We start from the raw sequence: 21,209 nt of genomic DNA on the forward strand, positions 1-21,209 counted from the left end.
TCCTGAGACAGTTACTCATTGCTGCTCAGGTTCTGATGAGTTGGGAAGCTTTCTGAATACAGAGTATAGCTGTGAGTTAGAAAACTGCTTAGCTGAATCTCGAATTGGCTCCAGAGCAACAGGGTATCCCACCATTTGTGTTACGGTCCTCCAGACCCTTCTGTTTCAGTGCTGTCATTTTTGGTGTGTGGTAAAATGACCCAGGAAGCTAGTACATTTGGCCACTTTTCCTTTCTCTGTCTATATAAGTATTAAACTGTCTGAATCTAAAAGTGGATTGTTGTGGCTTTACCATCGAATCGTTCAGGCTTTGGTCCTGGCCTTACCTGTGTGCCTGACAGCGCCCTCATTCTGTCTACGTGTCACCTATGGCAGAGCTTCTCAACTGTCTGCAAGGAAGGACCACGTATTTTTATTTTCAATCTGCCACTAACCAATATTTTCATGAAGTACCATAAAATGAGTTTCTAAAAAGATAAAATGAAATAAAAGACCTACAAACATAAGTCTCTCCCTCTTTGTGTTAAATTAGACTACACAGGGTGATCTGTCAAATTGCTAGATGTGTTTATACACTAACTTTTGATTTCTCTGCTTATCTCATTGAGGACTAGAAATAGTTTGAGGGCTGGCATTGGTCCACGGATCACACTCTAAGCAGTACTGATGTGTGGAATGTGGGGTACCCCAAGGGAAAAGTAGGGATTTTAGAACACAGATGGTTGCCCAGAATGCCCGTTTTAATTTGATTTCAATAAATTATAATGTATTATAATTCATATCTGCCTGTTAAGGGATTTATAGATAAGATTGAGTTTTAAGTAAAATGATCCTTAGAGAATGGGGGAAAATGGCTTAAAAAGTTACCTATTAATAATTTTCAGATTGAAGGTAATACAAATAAGGTAAACAACATGAAAACAGCAAAGTGGACATTTCTTCAGATTTTAGTGTGAGCTCCTTGTCAGCCATATTATAAGATAAAAACAATGACAACATGTACTGATGTTGTAGGAAACTGGTTAAAAAAATTCCAAGTTATCAGTAGAATTATTTAAGATATCAAATTAAATTTATAGTGTTTAATAATGAACCTTTCCTTAAGTGTATATTGGATCTTGAAATATTCCCTAATGAAAATATGATCTACCAAGTCTGGCAGGACATTTAACGATAATTGGTTGTATCTCCACTTGTAAAATTCTACTTTACCTATTTTTTATAATATATGCAGTATGTTAGTATATATGTATATTTTTCATAAATAAGCATACACATATTGTCTTGGGGCTTAACATTCTTTCACTGAAGGAGTAATGCCCAGGAAATGTGGAGGCCATGGCGCGAGATCACCTCCAAGGCCTTCCCAGCCTTGGAGAAGGTGGCCAGATGTGTCTCCACATATTACCCTCCAAGTGTGGGTCAAGATTTCTGATCTTTCTCCAGCTGGAGTGTGTCTCCAAGAACATGAGCTCAGGGCTGGTCCCGGGATGTGTTTCCCAACAATTCTAACTCATAAAGGGCCTGAGGGCTGGGATTGTGTGTGCTTTGGTCTTGTACCAATTACAAGGATCATGAAGATACACTCAAGGGGCACATTGACTCTTTCTACAGTTTGTCTATTCCAAGCTTCATTAAAGAATGTGGATTAAAGAAAGGCCATTTTGAGGGCTTCCCTGGTGGCACAGTGGTTGAGAGTCCGTCTGCCGATGCAGGGGACACGGGTTCGTGCCCCGGTCCGGGAAGATCCCACATGCCGTGGAGAGGCTGGGCCCGTGAGCCATGGCCGCTGAGCCTGCGCGTCCGGAGCCTGTGCTCCGCAACGGGAGAGGCCACAACAGTGAGAGGCCCGCGTACCGCAAAAAAAAAAAAAGAAAGCCATTTTGGGAAGGCCGATGTGGCTCTGTCCTGGCCAGAATAGGCTGATTAGCATAAATAGGGGGATGATGGCTTTCAGCTGGTCACTGGCATGGACATACCCCTGGGCTTCTCTGCCAGGGAACACTGAGCCTTCTTGTGTAGAAGCACGGCCTAATTTCAAATTACAGTTTATTTTTCTCATATAAAAGGAAGGCAAGCTCGTTATAGAAAGTTTTTTAAATGCACTGAATTCTAAAGAAAATAATTCCATTACTTAAAAGGAATCATTATTAAGTTTTGTACCTATCTATCTATCAGGTCCTATAGATCCCCATACTATATACCATATCCATGGTGTATATTTTCATATATACACATATATAACAATAAGAATATATTTATCATATATCTTTCTTATTTCCTTATAAAATCATGTAATCTTGATTCCCTGCCTTTGACCTGTACTGACCCCCAAAACCACAAACTGAACAAGTAAAGGCCTGTGGACCCCCTGCTGTGCTGGGACCACCTTGGCGGGAGTGACGGAAGATCTGGTGTTTTCAAGCTTTGCCAGCAGTTCATTGTTATTTTGACTGTGACATTGTCTCTTCTTGATGTCACCTTTTGTTTCCTGCACATACTCTTCCCAAATTCTTCCCCAGACCTACCCCAAAGCAGAGCATCTTAGAGTCAACCCTGCTGTTCCCTAATACTGCTTACTTCATTTGCATGTGACTTGGCCCATTTATAATACCATTACCAAGAGAAGGAGGCCTGTAACCAGGGCAACCAAAAGAGGTGCTTTTGCCATTCAGACTTAAACAGACTTTCTGCCGCATTTAGTTGGATTCTGATCCACTCTTGACTCCCTTCTCTCTTGAGATTGTAAGAGTGTAAACACCCAGAATCTGCCTTCATCTCGTGTCCTTTTCTCCAGGGCCTCCCCTCAACCCACGGGCACAATACATTCTATTTCTACTGACTAAACAGTTCTTCAGCGGTTAGAAGAGTCCCCTTCTGATTATCACTACCCCACATTCAGGGTCATGATGTTTTCTAATGTTATTACCGTCTCTAATAATCGTTTTTAGCACTGCATTATATTATATCTGGGGGTGGACCATAAATACATAACAATTCTCATGTAATTGGATTTTAAAGTATCCTTTTTTGTTTGTTTTCACCATTGTATTTAATTATCTGATGATCATCTATGTGAATGATTTTTTTTTGTCATTAATGCATAGAGTTCCTTCCCTATGAAAGTCCCCTAGAATTGAAATGCCTGGTCAAGAGGTATATTTGTTAAGCTCTTGAGACAAACTGTCAAGTAACTTCCATAGAGTATCAATTTACCCTGTATTGTGATGGTGCTCATTTCACTGTATCATCAACTAAGTATTTTACTTTTTAAAAATATTTTTATAAGCAAGAAATAGTATATCACTACAACTTTGTCTTTTTATGTTATTAGATGAAACATATTTCCATGCTTGTTAGGTAATACTGTGGAAGTATTTGTTTTTATTTTTTCCGTATGATTACTGGTTTTCTTTCTTTTCAGTTTTTACAAGTGTTTTATGATGCAAGGCTTTCTGTCAATGAGGCTGGGGCAGAAGCCCTGTTTTTGACAGTAGAGTATCACACCTTTCAACCAATCATGACAGGTGATCAGATGCTTAAATTCTTACCAGATAATGAGTCAGAAGAGTCTTGTGCTTCTGAGCATAGCTGAGTCTTCCCTGAATTTGGGGTGAGGGAACATACCATATGATCTTATATTAGGATTCTTCCAGATCCACACTCTAGTCATTTGTCTGCACTGGGATAGATGTTTCTCTTCGAATTCAACTAACTATAAAAATAGGCATGCATATCTGCATTATTGGATATCATGACAGTATTAATCATTAGCTTTTACTGAGTGCCTGCTCTGTGCCAGGCATTTTAATAAGTGCTGAGGGCACTGCTGAAAATGTGTCAAAAGTATTCTGTCCCCATGTAGCTTATATTCCAGTGAGGGAAGATAGACTATACCTTTATAAGATTTTTAGCAATTACATAATAAAATAAGTTGGATAATTTTATATGGTCACATATACTATTCAGAAATGAAACAGGAAAATAGAGAGGGACTCAGCAGGGGAATCTGCTGAGATTGACAAGGAATCTCTTTAGAGAAAATGAGGACCGACTGAAAATGATGCAAAGAAGCCAACTCAGAATAGTTCAACAGTAAAAATGTTTCTAGAAGAGGAACATGTACAAAGGCTCTAAACTAGGAATAGTTGTAGAATGTTTGAGAAGGAGAAAGGAGACCAGTGTGGCTGTTTTAGGTAACTAGGAGGAAGTGATAGGATGTTATTAGAGAAGTAATAGGGGTCAGATCGTGGAGAATGGCGTAGGTCGTGCTTAGGATTTTGGATCTTATTTTAATTGGGAGCTAAGGGAGCATTTCAGATGAAGGAGTGATATGAAATCATTGATGTTTCTGAAATGTCACTCTGCCTGCTATGTGAAGAATGGACTGCGGTCAGGATAAGCTAGACTGTGCTGTTGTCAGAGGCTTAATACAAGTTTATTTTTTGTTCACACAGAGTGAGATGCTTAAGCAAAGACTTCAGAGTCATCTTTGATTTCCCCTCCCACATAAAAGCCATATGCTAGTCATAAGGCCATGTGCCTGAGTTCTAACATATGGGAATGTTTGCAAAAGGGATTCTTACTTTGGGTCCAGAGCGCATAAGAGTTTGTATGCTTTCCTTTTCAGCTCTTCTTTGTGTCATGGAGATCACACGTTGATAGGGATTATCACAGGATAGATGTTGCCTGGATCCCTGAATCACTGCATGGAGAAGATATTCTCCATGGGCTCACATTAGTAGCATCTTGATTAAGACCTGTTACTGCTTCCTGGGAATGATTCTGTCTGATCAGTCCTCTGAGTTCTCAATTCTGCCTTCTGATTCATCCTTACTTTTCCATAAAAATATATACTCTGTTTTAAGCTTAATAGTTTTCTCAGCTGCTTACTGCCCATAGAAGTTTAGAGGTCTAAAAGGCTCTTTCTATTTTGCATCTTCTATGTCGCATTTAGTCTGTGCTTCTATGTCCCCTGGCTGTGCTTCTGCCATTGCAATTCTTTAAAAACTTGTGTGGGTGTTTTATAAAGTTTATTGGTTGTTTCACTATATTAGATGAAAACCATGCCTACAAATTTATTTGAGGTAGGTTCTTTTCTACCTCGACTTCCCTAACAGTTTGCTATGGAGTTTTAGAAACTTTATTGTTTACCACAGAGGGCCTGTGATACACGCCTTTCAGATTGCAGAAAATGCCATTTGTTTCTCTGAAAGGTCTATAAGACACTACCTTAAGCATTTCTGAGATCTTAAGGAAGGGTTTTACTGTTGCACCCTTGACCTCATGGGTCCATATTTTCCAGGTAACCTATGAGATTTCTTTGCATCAAGGACTTCTTTTATTTTGGGATTTTCTGTTAGAAGAGACTCGGGTTGAGAAATAGTTTTTATTTTTGAATCCAACAAATCATGGCTTCTATATATTTTCTCTAAATTTTTCTTGAAAACAAAATCCCTTCTTTAGTCCATCTATGAACTATCTATGTGTCTATGTTTACGTTATGATATACAGCTAAAAGAAAAGACACTTCAAATTCTGCCTGACATTCTCTTAGCCAAATCTATCTGTTTATTAAGTAGATTGCTATTTTCCATAATATTGCAGGTGACAGTTTTGCTTAATTTTCTGCCATTATATAACAAGGGTACTCTTCCTTCTAGCTCCCAGTAATACTGGGTTGGCCAAAAAGTTCATTCAGATTTTTCATAACATCTTATGGAAAAACCCAAACGAACTTTTTGGCCAACCCAGTATTTTTCCTCACCTTCCTTTAAACTCTCACAACCAGTCTCCTCAAGGTTCATTTTGCTTCTACTAAAAGCCTCCTTAAGGTCCTTCTAGATTCCTCCTGCTACACAGTCCCAAAGCCAATTCCACAAATTTTATATTTTCCTTATAGTAATGCCACCATACTTCCAGGTACCAAATGCTATTTGAGATATTACTGCTGCATAACAAATGTCCCCAAATTTGCTATTTTAGACAATAATATTATTATATCTCATGTATTCTGCACGTCAGAAATTTAATCAGGGCTTGGTTTGGTGATTCTTTTGACATTAACTGAGATCTCTTGCTGGTGCTCAGCTGCCTGATGGGCTGCTCTTAAGGGCCTAAGATGGCCTCACTCACATGTCTAGTGCTTTGGCAGAGGTGACTGGAAGACCGGATTCATCTGGGACTGTTGACTAGAATACGAGCATGTGATTATTCCAGCATGGTAGTCTCAGGGCTGCTGAACTTTTTGCACGGCAGCAGGCTTCTCCTAGATAAGAGGTTCTAAATGGGAGGTGATTCTGTCCCCGGGGGGCATATTTGGCAATGTCTGGAGATATTTCTGGTGGTCATCCTGGGGGAGGGGATGCTACTGGCATCTAGTTGATAGAGGTCAGGGATGCTGCTAAACATCCTACAATGCACAGGACAGACACCCCACCCCCCACAACAAAGAACTATCTGGCCTCAAATGTCAATGTTGTTGAGGTTGAAAATCCCTTTCCTAGAGCGAGCATCCGAAGAGTCAAGCAGAAGTTTCTGACCTAGACTCAAAGACATGCAGCATTAGATTCAGACCGGATTTTAAGAGAGAAGGGAATTAAACGTCACTTCTTGATAGGGGGTGGTGAAGTCATATTATAGAAGAGAATGTGGGATGGGAAACATTGTCACATCCATCTTCAGAAAATATAGCCTGCTGCAGGAACTGTCAGGGAAATCTGAATGTGATCCATGCCATGAAAAAGGGGCAAGCAGAATGCTTTAAGGATGCAGGAGGATCTGCCACTTCTGGTTGGAGGGATAAAATGGGATTTCTGGAAAACATGACAGTTAAACAATTTTTTTAAATGACAAATTAAACCTTGAAAGAAGTGTAGTGTTTTGAAAAGTTCAGCTGGAGAGGCAAACATTTTAGATGGAAAGAACAATAGGAAGAAAAACGGAGTTGGAGGAATCAGGCTCCCTGACTTCAAACTATACCACAAAGCTACAGTAATCAAGACATTATGGTACTGGCACAAAAACAGAAATATAGATCAATGGTACAAGATAGAATGCCCAGAGATAAACCCATGCACATATGGGCACCTGATTTACGACAAAGGCAAGAACATACAATGGAGAAAAGACAGCCTCTTCAATAAGTGGTGCTGGGAAAACTGGACAGCTACATGTAAAAGAATGAAATTAGAACACTATCTAACACCATACACAAAAATAAACTGCAAATGGATTAAAGAATTTAATGTAAGACCAGACACTATAAAACCCTTAGAGGAAAACATAGGAAAAAACACTCTGACAAAAACTACAGCAAGATCTTTTTTGACCCATCTCCTAGAGTAATGGAAATAAAAGCAAAAATAAACAAATGGCACTTAATTAAACTTAAAGCTTTTTCACAGCAAAGGAAACCATAAACAAGACAAAAAAGCCCTCAGAATGGGAGAAAATATTTGCAAATGAAACAGACAAAGGATTAATCTCCAAAATATACAAACAGCTCATGGAGCTCAATATCAAAAAAACAAACGATCCAGTTAAAAGATGGGCGGAAGACCTAAATAGACATTTCACTAAGGCAGACATACAGATGGCCAAGAGGCACATGAAAAGATGCTTAACATCACTAATTATTAGAGAAATGCAAATCAAAACTACAGTGGGGTATCACCTCATGCTGGTTAGAATGGCCATTATCATAAAATCTAGAAACAATAAATGCTGGAAAGGGTGTGGTGAAAAGGGAACCCTCCTGCACTGTTGGTGGGAATGTAGATTGATACAGCCACTATGGAGAACAGTATGGAGGTTCCTTAAAAAAACTAAAAATAGAACTACCATATGACCCAGCAATCCCACTACTGGACATATACCCTGAGAAAACCATAATTCAAAAAGAGACATGTACCCCAATGTTCATTGCAGCACTATTTACAATAACCAGGACATGGAAGCAACCTAAGTGTCCATCGACAGATGAATGGATAAATAAGATGTGGCACACATATACTATGGACTATTACTTAGCCATAAAAAAAAATGAAATTGAGTTATTTGTAGTGAGGTGGATGGACCTAGAGTCTGTCATACAGAGTGAAGTAAGTCAGAAAGAGAAAAACAAATAACGTATGCTAACGCATATATATGGAATCTAAAAAAATATGGGACTGATGAACCTAGTTGCCGGGCAGGAATAAAGAGGTAGACATAGATAATGGGCTTGAGGACATGGGGTGGGAGGGCGAAGCTGAGGCGAAGTGAGAGTAGCATTGACATACATACACTACCGAACGTAAAATAGTTGGCTGGTGGGAAGCAGCAGCATAGCACAGGGAGATCGGCTCGGTGCTTTACGATGACTTAGAGGGGTGGGATAAGGAGGATGGGAGGGAGGCTCAAGAGGGAGGGGATATGGGGACATGTGTATGCATATGGCTGATTCTTTTTGTTGTGCAACAGAAACTAACACAGTATGGTGAAGCAATTGTACTCCAATAAAGATCTATTAAAAAATTTTTTTAAAGTATTAACTATTAAGGATCTGCAGACTATGGGTTTTGGATCAAATCTAGCTTGTCATTTATTTTGTAAGTTAAATTTATTGGAATCAAGCCACACACACTCAATGAGTAGCTGACCCCAGAGACCATATGACCCAAGGAGCCTAAAATATGTACTGCCTGGTCCTTTATGGAAAACTTTGCTGACTCCTTGGGCTAGTTCATTGATTTATTTGCTTATTTAACAAATACTTATTAAGTGCCTGCTGTATGCTAGAAATGTATCAGAGGTTGGGTATAGGATGGTGAGCTAAACAGAAAAACAGTGGAACAGATAGAAACAAAAAAAAATTTCTGTCATGGAGGGTGGTTTTAACAGTTACAATATTTGAGAGCTATAAAGAAAATAACAAAGTTCTGAACTTAAGAATATTGAGTACTTAGGAAGAGTGAGCTTGACTTTATCAAGAGGATAAAGGTAAGACCTGCCAGATGAGAAAGAGCCAAACATGAGATGTGAAGGACAGAGATAAGAATTATCAGGAAAGTAAGAGTGTATACAGAGTTCACAAGGCAGGAAATATCTTGGCTTGAGAGAGTAATTGAAAGGTGATGCATTTTGGTGGAACTTAGTAAGCAAGATGGAAAGCATGGCAGGGGCTGAGGTAGAAAGGCAGGCCTGGGGCAGGTCTTGGAAAGTCTTATAAGCCATGAAAAGGATGTATGCCTTTAAATCCAAGTTTAACAGGAAATCACTTGAGAATTTTAAGGGAGTGAAATAAAACAATTTTTATTGAAAAAGGAAAGGAAAGGGACTTCCCTGGTGGCACAGTGGATAAGACTCCACGTTTCCATTGCAGGGCGCCAGGTTCGATCCCTGGTCAGGGAACTAGATCCCACATGCATGCTGCAACTAAGAGTTTGCATGCCACAAGTAAGGAGCCTGCCTGCCGCAGCTAAGACACCATGCAACCAAATATGTAAATAATATTAAAAAAAAAAAAAGGAAAGGAAAGACAATTCTGGCTGTTGAGTGGGGATTAGATAGCAGGTGGATAAGAGGTAAAGCAGCTCATAAAGATGCTAGGCCAGACATCATGGTGGCATGATCGAGAAATATGCTTCTCAAATTTTTCTGTGCCCACACGTGACCTGGGAATCTTGTTAAAATGCGGATAGTGACTCAAGAGACATGAGATAGAGCCAAGATTCTTTGATTTAAACAAATTTCCAAGAAATGTGATGTCCTGGTCCACAGACCACACTTTGTGCAATGAGAGTCTAGAGGTAAAGACATAAAAAGTGGGTTTTTTTTAAATGCCTTTTGAATCATTCATTTTACCAACATTTTCCCATGACTAGAAGTCTTAAAAGTAAGTATACAGAACAAAATCATGCAAAAGAGAAAATCCAGCCCAGGCACTCTCAACCATCATAAATAAATCAGAAGTGAGTGAGAAAGCCATTTACAGAGCTTCAGATATGGGACGTATCCTGGGAGTTAGAGTTTGAGAAAAGCATGAAATTTCAGCCCAGTTAATGAGAAAGTGCCCAGGGGATGATAAATTTTATTAATTTTTCTAATAAAATTTTATTGAGAGAATCGAAATGAAGAAAAGAGAGTCCCTGCTTTTAGGGAGATAGAGTATATTGGCGAATAATAGCCATGCAATTTTAATGTATCGTGAAAAGCATTTCCACAGGATCAAGGCTGGCGTGCTATGGGTTGGAATCGCCAACGGGAGACGTACTTTTGGTGAAAGGTGCAACGAAGGATCTCTAGAATGATCTTCAAAGGATGACTCAGAGTCAGAAAACAAAGGACAAGGAGAGTGTTCTAGGGAAAGGAGATAGCCCAGAATTTAGAGAGAGTATAATGAGAGACACCTGCTCCTTTTTCAGTGCAAAGACTCATAGTACTGGCTGTCAGAAGGTATCTTGTCGGACTTCAGACTGATGTATAAGGTGTATAGTGCCATTAATTCTAGTCAATTCACACTAGCGAAAATTTCTTAAGCTGCTAGCATGGACCTGAGCATACTAAAGACCTGAGAAAAAAGTATTGTCAATAACATTAATGCCTATTAATAACCAATAACAGATGTGCACACTTGAGTCCAGAAAAAGAATATGACCAATTCAAGTAACTTGCCAGAGGTCCTCCAGCACACAGGTGGGAGAAGCAAGTTCCATCCTGGCTTGTTTCACTATGGATACTGCCTCTGGAAGAACTTGCAGTTTATTTAGAGGGACAAAACCAGTAAGCCTAAAACAATTAGAGAGATGAAACCAACGTTACAGTTATAAGCCATATTGCAATGCAGCTTCAAAATGAAAATAGCTTATTGTTTTTCTTCTGATTACAGAAACAATGTTTCCTCTCAGTAAAATAATTCAAACATTACAGGATTGTATTGGGCAAGAGATGAACATTCCCTGCAATCTCATCGCTCTACCTAATTCCAGAAATAGCCACTTATAACTACCCTTTTGTGTCTTAGGTATGCACATGCACCATCTCACAAAATGAAATAAGCATGAAAAAATTGGATCATACTATATATAATGTTATGTAATCTGTTTTTTCTCCCACACAAACCCACAAACCAAGGAACCATTTGAAGGCAAAACTGCCCTTATGTTCTTCCTAAACCTTTATAAAGGTGAATTCAATTCTTCTAGATAGAGGAATGATTTCTTGGCCACTTGATATCCATCTAGCTCTAACTAGTTCAGGCACAATTACATGAATGTCCTGACACTGCTCATCATGTTATTTTGGGAATCCTCCCCTCTTACCATCCTTGCCAAAAGGTCACAGTTGGGTCACATGACAGGTTGGTGCCACTAGCCCACCTCTCTAGCACATGGCTCCATCCTTTTCCAAATCATTATCAAGATGTGCATATGTGTATGTGTGTATAAAACAAGTCAGGGTTATTTAGATGCAGTCATCTGCAATAAATTCACTGGTTTAGGTGTACAGTGTGATCAGCTCTGGCCAATGTAAATGGTATAAACACAAGAACACTCAAAATATAGAACACTTCCATTACCCCCAAATAGCCTTCCTTGTACTTGGCATTTGATACCCTCCTCCCATTCCTGGCTGCAGGCCACCACTGCTCTATCTTCAGGACCTAGAATAATGCCTTTTCAAGGAAGTCATATAAATGGAATCATAAAGTCTGTGGTCTTTTGTGTCTGGCTTCATTCCCTTGGTGTAATGCTTTTGAGTTTTATCCGTGCTGTTGCCTGTGTCTGTAGCTTGTAGCTTTTTATTGCTGAGTAGTATTCCATTGTATAAGTATAGCCCACTTTGTTTATCCATTCACCGGTCACCATGGTTGACGTGTGAGTGTTTCCACTTTGGGGCTGTTATGAATAAAGCTTCTACGAACAGCCACATCCTGACCTTTGTGTTGGACATATTTTATGTTTTCCTTACATAAATAGCTAGAAGTGGAATGGTTGGAAGGTATGCTCAGTGTATGTTTAACTTTCTAGGAAATTGCCAACCTGTCTTCCAGGTGGCTGCACCTTTTGCATTCCAGATCCTCATTAGCACTCAGTAACATCAGCCTTTGATTCTGGTCATTCTAGTGAGGTATAGTGGATGTGCATGTGGTCTTGTTTTGCATTTTCATGATGACTGATGATGTTGAGTTTTCATATGCTTATTTTCCATTCATATATATTTTTTGGAAAAATAAGTTCTCTATTTTAAAAAACCAAGTTGTTTGCCTTCCTGTAATTGAGTCGTAAGGTTTCTTCACATATATCAGACACAAGTCCAATGTCGGATATACATGTATCTGATATTGTCCCATAACTTTTGGATGCTCTGTTATATTTCTTTCTTGTATTCTACCCAGTGGAGGCTTGGTGGAAAGAGCTGATGAGTGGGTGTGCCCCCCCCCCCCAGCTTGGGGCCTCCCTTGAGTCTGGGCTCCCAGGGAGCCTCACTGTCATGCTGGCCTACACATGGCCTTTAAGAATTTGGTAAAATTTCAGTTTTTTTCTTCTTATCCACTCATCTAACTACCACCTCTTTTGTCCCATTTTCTGCCAAAGATGAAATATTTCTTATGCTCTGTCTCTCCTCGGAGGGACTTCTCATCCTTTGACATTCAGTTCACCAGAGGGTCTTAGGACCACAGGTTTCTCAGAGGATAATTTTTAAAATATAGTTTTGTTGATGCTCTGACTTCTTGTTTGTTTGTTTGTTTGTTACAATGAGAGCAACATCATCTTACCTTCTGTATCTTAAGCAGAAGTGGAACCGCCTCCATCCTCCCTGTGAATGTGACGGAAGAATTTCATTGTTGGCACCACTAGAGTCAGTCAGTGTGGGACCAGGGAGCCCTCTGTGCTCCCAGAGGACTCCCTGGGCCCACACTTTCAGAGAGGAGAGGCTAGAGTTTGGGTCTGTCTGTGGCCTCCATCATGAATGACCTGGTTGCCAGGGTCAAGGGCACTTCTAGTTTTCCTCGTCCTCCTCTGTAATACCACTGGGGGAGTATCTTTCTCTCATCCGTGCTAAAGGTTTTTCATGAAGCCCCCATATGTGATCTCTCTCCAGCCTATTTCACTTTTCTTTCACTTTCTAAGGGCTCTTCTTCCCTTTGGACATTTAACCTAAGTTCTGCTGGGGCTTGTTTTCAGAAAGTACAACTTTCACCAAATGCTCAATTCCCTGTGCAAATGCTCCTGGGCTGAGAAGTTCAGTTATCCCATGTCTCAGAGTGAGTCCCCTGCCCTCTCCTATAGAGCACATCTGGAGCCTCAAGAGTGGTCCTGGCCCCTTCCTCCGTAGATATATCTAATCTGATGGTCATCTCCTGTGGTTCATACTCTAAAGGCCTGCCCTTAGTAACCCAGATATACTGGAAGGCCCAAAATGAATTCTCAAAGTAGGCCTTCCTTCAGGAACCCTGGCTACAAATATTAATATCCTATCCTCAGATGCTTGCACTCTGCTTCCAAGATGCCCTGTTTGTGTCTGAGCATGTGGTCCTTGCGTTTAGTCAGAGTTTAAAATGTGCAATCTCCTGACTGATATCAGTGCTGGCTGAATCCCCCAGTGCACGCTGATTCAAGATGTGGGTTCCCCCTTCACCCCACCCCCACCCAAGGCTCTGATTTTTTTTTTTTGAAACATACACCAGACAGTTTTGTTTTCCAATAAAAATGGACCAAGGAATAAAAGCTAATAGAGGGCTTATTATTTCAGAAAAGCCCATGTACTGACATGATGTTAAACCCATGCGCCATCACTCTGAATCCTGTACGCCAGCCGAACGTGACTGCACTCGGCTCATGGCAGTCGCTGGTCAATGAGGATACAGCTCAGATGGAGCTCCAACTATGGCTGTGAGATCTGACTGGCATGGTCATAGAAACTTCACTTCCAGCCTCCAGTGCTCTCTTGAGACAAGCTCACCAGCAAAGTATTGCTCACTCAGTTGCGAAATGTGACGATAGAGGTTATTGATCTATTGTCTTGTTGGATATAGCTAAGCATAAGATTTGGGGGTAAGCAAACCTACCTTCCTTCTTCCCTTCCTCTTCCCTCCCAAGGAATTGGCAAGGCTCAATGTATGAAGCTGGTCACATTCTGGGCTGCACAGCAGTTGGGTTGCCTCTTCTCTCCTTCCCTTCTCCGCTCCCCGCCATGAAAAGAGAACTAGCACTTTACGACACCTCTATAACTAGACGACAGACCACAAAGCCCAATCTTCTAAAGGAGGTCGGTCCCATTTAGGGTTAATAGTCCTGCATTTAATAAGGACAGGCCACGAAGTCCCAAACCCCTACATCTCACAACTCAAACGCAAACATGAAGAACACCCTGATTGACTCAGGAAATATATTTTCCTGGCACCAATGGTTTATGAAATTTATTCTCCAGTTGGCTGATCTCTTGAACAGTTGTTTGTCATCATCAGATTTTGAAACCATTTATCCTCTTTCAAGTAATGATTGTGCTGTAACCTCTGGCTCCATCCACGCTTCCGGTCTGGGTAGAGCAGCTCTTGGCAATGAATGAAAACCATAGCTGTCTTATCAAACAGCGGCAGTTCTCGTTTTGTTTAACAGTGCTGGAAATTAGTTTTTCAGGCACTGATCTTGACAGGTCAGCTGTCAAAAGTGGGTTTCCGTGGCCATAAATTCATTGACCCCATAAACAAAATTCTGTCTGCAAAATACAAGAGGAAGTCAGAGTAGATGCACTTATGTACAAATGAAATGGTCTGCAGCTGTATGACTAAGTGTCAGGACTTCACTGGGTGAAAGGTTTTTCTGGCTTCCCATTTATCAAGCCTATCAGCTTCATTTGGCTTTTATTATCTGAACTTTTTTCTCCAGCATTCTGATCAGGGAGCCCCAAGCTGTCCTCAGGAGGGAGGCAGAACACAGTCTCTCCTAATCTTGATGGGCGGCAAGTTTGGGAATCCACTTAAAGGCTTTATTTTATTTTAAAAATTCCACTTTAGTCTTTTAAACGAAAGATTTTGTTTGAAAAGGATTGTGACTTTCTCTGCTCTGGTCTTACATATTGGGTGCTCAGAGGGATGGCCTCACTCAAATGAAGGTTTACCACTCTGGTCTTAAGATTTGGACAAGAGCCAAGGCTTTGTGGAAATAGGAGGATTCACTCAGCCTAGGGCACTTGGCTTCAGGCTGATGTGAGGGAATAGTACACTTTCCTGCCCAGCTCGAAGGCTCCCAGATCCTGGAACATGGTTACTTTGATGTGTTTGAAGGCAGAATTTTGGTTTCTCTTTGAAGTATTTTTTCTTTCTTTGTTAGAGTACAGGATGCCTGAAGGCCAGGGAGAGAGAAGTGAGTATTGAAAAACAGTAAACTAAAAAACCTTTAGTCCCTAAGTACTTTCAGACAAAAGAAATAGGAATAATAGTAACAGGTTGGAGGAATTTTTTTTCTTTCTCTCATGAAGTTGCACTTTGATTTAAATGACTTTGCCTTAGGATGGTCTGAATAGTAACTAATAAGATTTGATGCCACCCGCCCCTCTTCCTTAGTGGAGGAAGACTGCCTGTCTTCATGGAGCTGGGCCCCAGGAGGGGCCACTGCCCTGTCTCCAAACCCAAGCAGGCTCATGGGGCCCTACACAATCTTGGAGGTGTCTTAGATTGTGAGATGCTGTCCTGGAAGACCTTGCAGTGTGCCTCTTCTAGGAGATGGGCACCTCGGCCATAGCTCCTTGCAACCAGAGAACTGATGTATTCAATATTAAGTTCTAACTCTTAGACTGGCCTTGACCTACCGATAGATAATTTGACTCTAATTGCTTCCTTCCATTCAGCCCTCAATCATACAAGTGCATGTGACAGGATTTTGCTTGATCACCCGTGCTAGCTATTTTTATCAAAAGCATATTTTCCTTTTTGTGAAAGTAATGACAAACCTGTTAAAAACATAGGAAAGCGTAAAAAAAGTAATCATGGTTATTCATAATTCTACCACCAAGATAAATCCAAATATTACATTTAAACACATTTCCTCCCGTTTTAACCACTGCCTTTAAAAGAAGACATAATTAAGGTCGCATTGTACACACCTTCTAATATCTTGATTCTTTACTTTGTGATTATTATTTAAGTTATTTTATTACATATTATTTCAAAATTATTTTCTCCTTTGAACAGCCCTTCAGCATGGTAGGCAGGGATGGTATTTTTATTCCATTTTATCGATAGGAAAATGGAATCTCAGTGAAGTTAAATTTATTCAAAAATATTTGTTGCCTCTTGTGATTTAAGTACTGTGCTGTAAAATGTGCTGAGGTCACTCAGGTAAGTGGTGGAAACACACCTAGAACATAGATATATTGGCTCATAAACATATGCTAATTTAATACCTCCAAGTTCCCAAACTATACCAGTAATAGGGAGCTGATCGTCTAGAGGAGAAATGACATTCAAGGCAAGGTTAGAAACTCTGAGATGGGAATAAGCAAGGCAAGGTCCAGTCCAAGTGCCCAAACCTCTAGACAGTTTATGAAGACAGGGTTTGGATCCCAGGGAACGGGGTAAGAAACGCAAATAGCACAGCGGAATCACAGACTTAGGTCTAGAATGGAAGACACTGAAGATCATTTCTACTGCAGCTTTGTATCAATGGTGGAGATTGAACTAAACATTTCATTAGTTGGGAGGAATGTATCATACTAATCATACCAATGTAACATCTTAACAACAGGGGAAACTGGGTGTGGGGTATATGGACGGTCTCTGCATAACCTCTGCGACTTTTCTGTGAATCTAAAACTACCCTAAAGTAAGAGCTTATTTTTTTGAGAAATTGAGTAAGAGTTTACCAGACCCAGCCAGAGAGAAATGGCATTCCAGGGAGAAGAACCTGGATGTAAAGAGTCAGGAGGGAACACCATGCGCTTGAGAAAGGTGAGGAATTTGGTGGGGTTGGAGTGAACTGAAGCTGACAGTCAAGGTTGGGTCTCGATCAGGAAGGCCTTTTCATTTAGGCCAAGTTGAAAAGTGTTAGCCTTTATTCTTTAAGAAATAGGAAGTAATTAGAAAATGTTAATTAACATAGTTTGTATTTGAGTTTATGACAAGTATCAGCACAATGGAGGAGGGCTGTTAAGAGAGAGAGGTTGGGGTAACAGTGGGGAGGCTGTTGCAGTACTTTGGGGCAGAGGTGCTGCTGCCTTGGGCCAGGCAGTGGGCTAGAGGCAGAGCACGGTGAGGACAAGGATGGAGAGGCAGAGCATTTCTCACAGCTGAACTAAAACCGTAGAAGGACAGGGCTTTATCCCAACTGTTTTTCCTGCTTCCATTCCCATGACTGATTACAATCCCAATAGAAAGACAGGTAAAGCCGGTTGGTCGATGCCAAGCGGAGCCTCATTCCAGGTGCTCATCCAAACCAGGGCAGCACAAAGTCGAGATGCCCCATCACCAGTGCCAAGGAGGTTGGGCAGCAGGCGTTACGAATTCAAGTCCTGGTACAGAGCAAACTATCCAGTCCCTGGAGCTGACATGTCATCTTTGCTTCCATTATGACTCTGTAAGTCATTGAGGTAGTAAAGGGGACCGGGACCTTCATAACACCACCCAACCCAGGGGGTGCAGCAGATCACACATAGAGTTAAGCAGCCCCAATGCCTGGGCTAAACAGTTATGGGGATAAGATGCAGGCTGCCCAAATACACACCATGAGTCCCCCGAGTCTGATATCGAAGGGTCCAAAGAATGCAGGGAGTCAACACCTGGACTCCATTTGTCTGAGTTTGTCTTTTCCCTTTGACCAGCATTTGAATCCGGCTGCGGGAATTGATCGCAAGTCCCAGGGCTATTTCCTGAGACCCCATAGAGAAATAGCCATGAAGTTTCCTTCTCACTATACCAGTTCCAAGAGTGTGGCATCTTTGATGTCCTTGAACAGGACTTTGGATAGATCTTAACTTTGTTCTTCACTGCAGTGCCCCTCAAATTAATGAGTGGTGGCTGTGGGGAGTTCCTCAGAGTATGTGACTGTGCTCTTAACTAAGTGATCTGTTCATCACTTCCAGGCATCCTATTATCTAGGGTGAAGTGGGTTTTAGCTTGTATCACGTTGGAAGTGATGGCAGGAGGTTCCAGGTTCCTTTAAACTGGTTCTAGAACCACATATCTCATTCCGATGTTCCTGCTTTAGGCCTCAGGGTTCTAGTATCTTCCAGGTAGAGCGGCCCCACAGATTCTGGAACTGTGGCCTCATAGTCAAGGCTCAGGGTGCCGACCTTGCTGCAGATGTCAGGGCTATGGGAAATGCTGGGAGAGTAGAAGTGTCCGTAAGCGGCACTATTGGTGGCTCCTTTAAGGCATCTGGTGGCACTTTTCCGCAGAGGGGTAGTTCTTTTGCTCAGCCTAACTAGGGGTCTTGTGGGTTTTCCCTGGCGAAGGGTAGGTGCTACTGTGACAGTCTGAATTTTAACCCCTTGGTACTGAACTGATGGTCCATGGATCAGCAACAGCAGCACAGGGGAGCTTGTTAGACAGGAATAATCTCAGGCCCCAGAATCAGAAATGCATGCAGAATCCCTAGGTGATTTGTCTGCGTATTAAGGTTTGAAGATCACTGCTTTCATCTGTGGCGGCTGTTCACAATCCTGGCTGTGCATTAGAATCACCTGGGCAGCTAAATGATCCATGTCCAGTCCACTACCGACCAGTTAAATCAGACTCTGGGGCAGGGGGCAGGCTTCAGTTGGTTTTAAAAGCCCTCTTAAGAGATGCTAATGTGCAGCTACATCAGAGGCCCAGTGACCTAGAAGAGCAGAGGTTTTCAACGAGGATCACTGGGGAAGCATTAACATTCCTCATGTCCAAGTGCTGAGACCCTAATTATGTTGGCTTTAGATGGGGCCAATATCTATCTTTTTACATCTCACCAATTAACGATTGAGAATCACTGATCGGACAAAGGGTTCATCGTTGTTGCTCAGGCCCTGCAGGGAGGCAGGGAAGGGAAGCAGTCCCAAGAGCATCTGTGTCTCCAGTTGTTTCTGAGCCAGGATAGGGTCTCCTTGACCATCTTAGATGGTCTTAAATGCATCTATTGGACAGATCCTGCAGGCTTAGGAGGATGTGGCAGACCCAGAGCACATGTATTCTTGGCCTCTACCTGCCTATCAGGGAAAATTATGAAGTGAGCACTACAGTGAAGACAGTGAGCTCTTGGTCCTGTTTGCAATTGGCATCAGGGTGTAAGACAACTGTAAACTTGGGTCTTTGTTACCTGCTTCACTTTTGATCTCATCCTGCTCTGGTGATGGAAGCAGCTGATCTCAAGGACCTTCTGGCCTGGGCAAGTCAAAGGAGTATGAAAGAAAGAGGGCACTTTGTGCGAGACACATTGACATGGCCTCAGTAGGTGGACAGTAAAATTGGACATAAATGTTCATTCCAGAAACAAGTTCCTACCAATTGGTTTCATTTCAAGGATGAGGCAGGTCCTCAAGATCCAGATGAGCTGCTGGAGGAAGCGGAGCTCTATCTGTCACACCTTCATTCTTTCTAAGGTTGTAAGATGCCTCTAGCTCTCTGGGAAACTCCTAGGGCTGTTGTCCATCTATCTGCCTGATTCAGGAGCCCAGTTTAGGAGTCGATTCCTAAGGTTTGCACAGGTGCCCGTTCTGTCCCTCACACTCCCTTTTTCCTTCACAGCTGGCGACGTGGGACTCGGAGAAGGGCCTGAATGGCAGCCTGCAGGAGAGGCCCATGGGCAGTCGCCTCCAAGGACTGACTCTCAAAGTGGTGACTGTCTTGGTAGGATCATGGGCATATGGGGGAGGTCTGCCATTCAGGCTTTGAGTCAGAGGCTTCTCTCTGTTTGGCTTGATGCTGGGTTTAGAGAGAAGGGGATCTTAAGTAGTGGCTTGAGCTTTCATAAGGCCTTTCACTCAAACAATTTTATGAACAGTGAAGGAAGAGTGAGATTGGAGATTCTGCCCCAAGCCTCTGAGACGTTCCATGGGAGGTCACTGGACTGCTCTAGAGAAGGACCACTAATCCAGGTCCAGTGCTGAGCTCCAGAGCGGGCATAACAACTCTAGTTGTTCTTGGATGTAAACGATCTTGACCTACTGGTGGTCCTTAGGAGAGGTTTGCTGGTAGCTAGAGCCCCCAGAAGGATGTTGGGAGGACATCCTTCCAGAACCCAATACCACTGATGGGCCCATGTGACACAAAGTTCATAATGAAGACCATTTGTTGCAGTTTCTCTGCATGGTTGTCCTGGAATCAGAGACTTTTACGTATTTAAGATACCTTAGAAGCATCTTCCTTTCCATTTCTTTCTTCATCTCTTTAGAACTGTAGGAGACATTTTAGATTTATCTCTTATTAGCTGGTCAGACATGGTCCAAATATTCCCCTCTGTCCCAGCAGCACTGGCGTCTCTTGGCTCTAGAAGTCTTTGGCAACCACGTTTCCGCATTCCCCATATGCCCACCAGGAATAAACATTATACCTTATTTCCCCCAAAAATTAAATTAATGAGATGTAGTCTCTGGGGACGTTGCCAAAAGGCCCCTTCTTGTTCAGTTTCACAGGGTGGTGGTGGGGAAGCCTGAGGTGCTTTCCAGATGATCACGTGCCCTACAAGAGCACATGTGACAGAGCGCAAAATGTGTGAATGTGCACATGGCCTGGCTTTGGACTTTCAGACCGTGGGGTTTAATGCTGTCCTGTCCTTGACGTGCAGTATGGCCTTGTCCTGTGACTCAGCCTCCATTTTCTAGTATGATCTGATAGATGTATTACTGTCTTCCCTCAATCCAGTATCACAGAGCTCTGTTGTCATCTGATACCCTGGATGAGAGGTATCCACATTTCTTATGTGGGTCCCGAAGAATCATGGCACTTCCAGCGGACAGAGTCCTCAGTGTTATAAATGAAGGAATGAAAACAAGCCGTGCTATTCTGGGAGATGGGGCTCTGGGCCGAGTCTGGGATGACACAGGACAAATAAGTCTGTTCCTCCATCAGTATGCTGGTTGGAGGGATTTTCCTGTGCCCTGTATCCTGAGTATCCACAAACTGCTTTAGAAAAGGGCAGAGGGGTTCAGACTCCAGGCCTAAATTGGCTAAATACAATGCACATGTCCACAAACGTTCTGAAATTATGGTTCATCGGATTGGTCTCTCTAATAATACCCTGGAAAGATGTGTGTTC

General features: G+C 41.9%; 1 protein-coding gene across 2 annotated transcripts in view; it reads left to right on the forward strand.

Moving 5' to 3' along the window:
* GRID1 (glutamate ionotropic receptor delta type subunit 1) overlaps window positions 1–21,209 on the forward strand; it is a 666,917-nt gene that overhangs the window by 527,118 nt on the left and 118,590 nt on the right. For both annotated transcript variants that reach the window (XM_067710323.1, XM_067710322.1), the window contains exon 9: window positions 19,700–19,801. In XM_067710323.1, coding sequence (XP_067566424.1) covers window positions 19,700–19,801 — 102 coding nt within the window. The remainder of the gene's footprint in view (window positions 1–19,699; window positions 19,802–21,209) is intronic.

The sequence above is a fragment of the Pseudorca crassidens genome, chromosome 16 (assembly GCF_039906515.1).
Source record: "Pseudorca crassidens isolate mPseCra1 chromosome 16, mPseCra1.hap1, whole genome shotgun sequence".
Lineage (NCBI taxonomy): Eukaryota > Metazoa > Chordata > Mammalia > Artiodactyla > Delphinidae > Pseudorca > Pseudorca crassidens.